We start from the raw sequence: 4,478 nt of genomic DNA on the forward strand, positions 1-4,478 counted from the left end.
TAGTACTAGATTTTCTTTTATATCAGTACCGGTATTTAACGTTAACATATTCATAGCTATTATAATTCAGACAATATAAGACAACTAAACTATTGCAGTATTCAGGCATTGCACCGGGGCTGCCTCTGGAATGGTTCATTGAAGTTCGCTCCGGGCTACCCTAAAATGCGGGAACTACGAGAAATGCAGTGAAATGACGGGAACTACGGGAAATCGCCAATACTAAAATGCGGGGATGACTGAAACTACGGGAAATTTCACAAAAAGCGGGGATGACAGGAAATCATTCCCTTAGTTCCTGCATTGGCATTTTCCTGTGGTTCCCGCATTTTAGTGCATTTCCCGACGTTCCCTGTCCCGCATTTTGGGGCTGCCCGCTCGCTCCAACTAAAAGATTGGAAAATACTGGTCTAGCCATATATATCCTTCTAAATTACACCACATATAACAAAAGACGAGACTTTCAATATTTCACTGTATTCATTTCAGTTATTATTTTTTATTTCTACCTGTAGCAGTGACTGCAGTAGCTCTTTCTTCATTAAATTAAATTCAAAACAGAAAAATATGGGCAAAAAAGGAGGAGACTCGACACCAAACCCAGAAAACGGAAAGAAGATTTTTGTTCAGAAATGCGCGCAATGTCACACTGTTGAAAATGGTGGAAAACATAAGACCGGTAAGCCTTGATTGCGTCTAGTAGACTTCAGTACAATTCTGCCCTCAACATTTATCTTACTTCTGGCTTTTCTTAGTATTTGATGTTCGCCTTTTTTTCTTCCATTATAATTTAATGTTGGACTTCCTCATAGGTGACGCTGCTAGATAACCATTACTGGTTTATCGCGTCACCTTTCACACTAAAATTCATTTTTTTTATCTTTTTTTAATATGTTTGTACAATGTGTACTTTCGGCACATGTAAAATAAACTACTGACTGACCAAATTATCGGTCCATTGCTAATCAAAATAATCGTATTATACTATGAAAGAATTTGCTCAAAGCAAGTTCATAAGCATTCACTCGTAAGCAAATAAGACTTGATATCTAAGCAAAGTTTTCGTATGGCCACTCATCTATAAGTGCTACTGTTACTAACTTGTTTCTGCTGAAGTTAATTGAAGTCGAATTGTACTAAACTTGACTAGACTCGTCTTTTTAACTGTATTTGATTCTAACCTGACATTAGGAAAAAGTGTATCATAACTATTGCCAATTACAGCGTGTATGAGAGTAATTATACAACACGTGTTATTATAAGTTTCATGTTAGAATTGGATAGACAATTGCTTGCGACACTCCGACTCCAGTTTTTCAAAGATCTCATGATGGTAAAAACGGAAATAAGTCAAAAAGCACTTTTGCCGATATAAGTTACTGCTTCTTACTTAAAAACATCTAGTCTGATGTTCCTCCTACAAACCCTCTTTTCAACTTCAATGACGACCATTCAATTGGTGATTGAGTCTTGAGTCTACACGAGTAAAAACATCTAATTTACCGAAAACTTAATAAAAACATGTTTATGTTTTATTAGGTCCCAATCTCAGTGGTCTTATTGGAAGAAAGACTGGACAAGCACCAGGATTCACTTACACTCAAGCTAACAAAGATAAAGGTGATTGTTGTTGGATTAGAAACATACAGAATAAAAACCTTTCATGGCTCACGGCCCTCTTCTGGAGACTTTAAGGCCTCATGGCTCCCGCTGATATACAATGATGGCAGGGAAAAATTGAATTGGGAATATTTAGTAAATTAATTATTCTTGAAAAAGAAAATTGTTGATTTTGAAAGCAATCAGATATCTTTCCATTTGAAAAGGTTATTTTGAGAAAGATGCGGTCTTCTTAGTGAAGCGGTATTGCATGTCAAATATCACATTTCAATTGCGAAAAGAGGCCTGTTTATTTATTTGTGTTAGTTGTAGGAAAATGATCAAAACTGTCGGAAACACCTTGGTCCTCTCAAAAACATGGTTCTCATATATCAGTGCCATAACCTTACTCTAAGTAAAAATGGGAAATAAATAATTGGAGGTAACAGTACTTTTAATCTGCAACTGTTTATTGAATAATCGTTATTTAATTTTTATTTTTTACAGGTATTACATGGGGTCCAGACACATTAGAAATCTACCTGACAAATCCCAAGAAATATATTCCAGGTACGCTGATATTTATAGTAAAGTAATGCAATAGTGTATTGGATCACCAAGAGCTGTATTTGTCTATGTGACTGTTGATAATGAATAACAATTAATTTAAATACTAATTAATTCAAAACTTTCAAGAGGATTGATGCTGCTATATAAGAGACGAAACAAGTTGGTACTGTGAGGAAAACGCTCCATACATCTGGTACTGTTATCTGTTTCCATACCCAACTACGACCCGGTGTCCAGATAAGAGGCAGTTGTCCAATTCACCATTATTAAGGTCATTTGAAAAATTTGAAACTTTGTCACCCAGTCTGAGCATATCCCGATACTATGCTAGTGAGATCTTAAAACCAGAGTTCGGCTTTTCACTTCTCCCTAGGTAAATATGCCACCTTTGTACCTCTTTCCTCTATCTAAATATGCAGTCTAAAAATGTAACTCGCAGATCTGAAAGAAATCCAAAGACAGTTTTATCAGCTTCCTCTCCCCCCTGGCTAATTGTGTCATTCACAGATTGTAAACCTAGGAGAAATTCTAAAGTCTTTTCAGCTTTCCCTGGCCAAATTCACTTATATAACCTGACACAAACCTAAGTAGGTGTTATCTACCCCAATCCTGCTCTCCTCTGCCCCAATATTGATATGAAAAGCCTTATCCTTACGCATAATAACTTGTATTTTTCAGGAACGAAAATGGTTTTCGCTGGAATTAAGAAGAAACAAGAAAGATCCGATTTAATCGCGTACCTTACTGAATCCACCAAATAGTAGAATTTTTGCACAATTTTTAGAAGTTAGGAAATATAGTAATAATAAATTTAATGTTTGGTAAATAGAGAGAAATTGAATTTTGCTTGTTCTTTCATTCGAATAATTTGGTATTTTCTAGTTAAATTGTTAAACTTTCTGTAATCTAATATATCCATTTTGGGTCACGATTGTAAAATGTTAAAGTAACAATATTTGATTGAATTATCGAAATATATGTTTCAAAAAGCATTGATTTCAATTTTTCACACCCTAAATTCTTTTACCTGTAGTTAATTTGGTCAATAAATGTCTTCTACTAATAAAATATGATATTGTGACTAGGTGTTGCTTTGGTTTCAATTGCTAAATCTTTATTGCTGATGAAATCGATGTATTCCAGTTCTCGGAAGTAAATTTTAATTTTGATGCTTTTTTCATGCTGAACCTTGCTGCCGCCCCCCTGTCAAGAAATGGCCATTCTGTGCGAATTTCTCACAGATTTCAATGGCGTATTTTCCGTTTTCTTCCTCGGAAAAATCAGCCAGTTGGGCCATTTCTTGCCGGTCTTTTCATTATATTATTTATTGCTTGTATAGGTTTTGCTGTGCTGTCGAAATTAAATTAAATTGCAAACAATAATTACTTATTTATTGATACAGCTCATATTTACGCCTACGTCTTTTCAAAGAGATCGATACAAAGTTCAAATTATCCCAAATTCAGTTTTCTACTTAATTTATATAAATAGGATTGGCTCCTCACTGTATTCCAATTGTGAATATCTCGGTATATTGTTGTGTAATCTTGAGAGCAAGGGTAAAACAGCCAAAGTATTGGGGGGAGTTTTTGTAGAGATTTGGCTGTTTTACCCTTGTGGCAATATCCTTGTTCAAGTTTATCATTATTTGGAATAAACCATAGACAAAGCTATTTGACTGGTGTTTCTTTACAAGTCTTTTATAGCAGGGTTTCCCAAACTAGGGTGACAACTGCAGAGGGGGTACGCTTATCCATATGGCGAACCACGGCCTCTCGTCCGGTTACCATTCCAAGTCGGGTATGGGATTAGTTATTTTGTTTGTTTTCGGAGGCATGGACTTGGACTATTTAATGATTGATTTCAATTAAAGAGAAATTGCATATTTTTGGTTGTGCGTTGCAGAATATCCATTGCTCTCAGAGAAGGAGATTAAAATCTTTTTGCAACGACTTACATTCGTGAGGCAGCATTTTCACTCTTATAAATATGATGACAAAATACAGGTCGAGACTTGTCGTCCGATCTATAGGTTTGCTTGTCACAAATTGCTGCGAGAGTCTAAAAATTATGCAGTGAAAAGCTAGCTAATTCATCACATTTATGTCGTTTGTGTTGTGTTGTAAATGAAACATTATTTTTGCTCGTTGGTTAGGCACTGAAATTGATACGGCAAAGCGTGGGGACCGTCAAAATTAGGATTCTCAAATAGGGGTCCGCGGCCCAAAAAGTTTGAGAAACTCTGTTTAGGGAAAGAATATTAATTTGGATTTGGACAAACATTTTTAAATACATAGAAAAAGGCTAAT

General features: G+C 35.5%; 1 protein-coding gene across 1 annotated transcript; it reads left to right on the plus strand.

Annotated features, from left to right (window-relative positions):
• Window positions 1-515: 515 nt before the first annotated feature.
• Window positions 516-3,842, plus strand: LOC120332635 (cytochrome c-like). The gene is made up of 4 exons (XM_039399930.2): window positions 516-679; window positions 1,540-1,620; window positions 2,107-2,169; window positions 2,848-3,842. Exons 1-4 carry the CDS (start codon window positions 568-570, stop codon window positions 2,928-2,930), a joined length of 339 nt encoding a protein of 112 aa, XP_039255864.1. The 5' UTR covers window positions 516-567; the 3' UTR covers window positions 2,931-3,842.
• The last annotated feature ends 636 nt before the right edge of the window (window positions 3,843-4,478 follow it).

Source organism: Styela clava, chromosome 13, assembly GCF_964204865.1.
Source record: "Styela clava chromosome 13, kaStyClav1.hap1.2, whole genome shotgun sequence".
Classification (NCBI taxonomy): Eukaryota; Metazoa; Chordata; class Ascidiacea; order Stolidobranchia; family Styelidae; genus Styela; species Styela clava.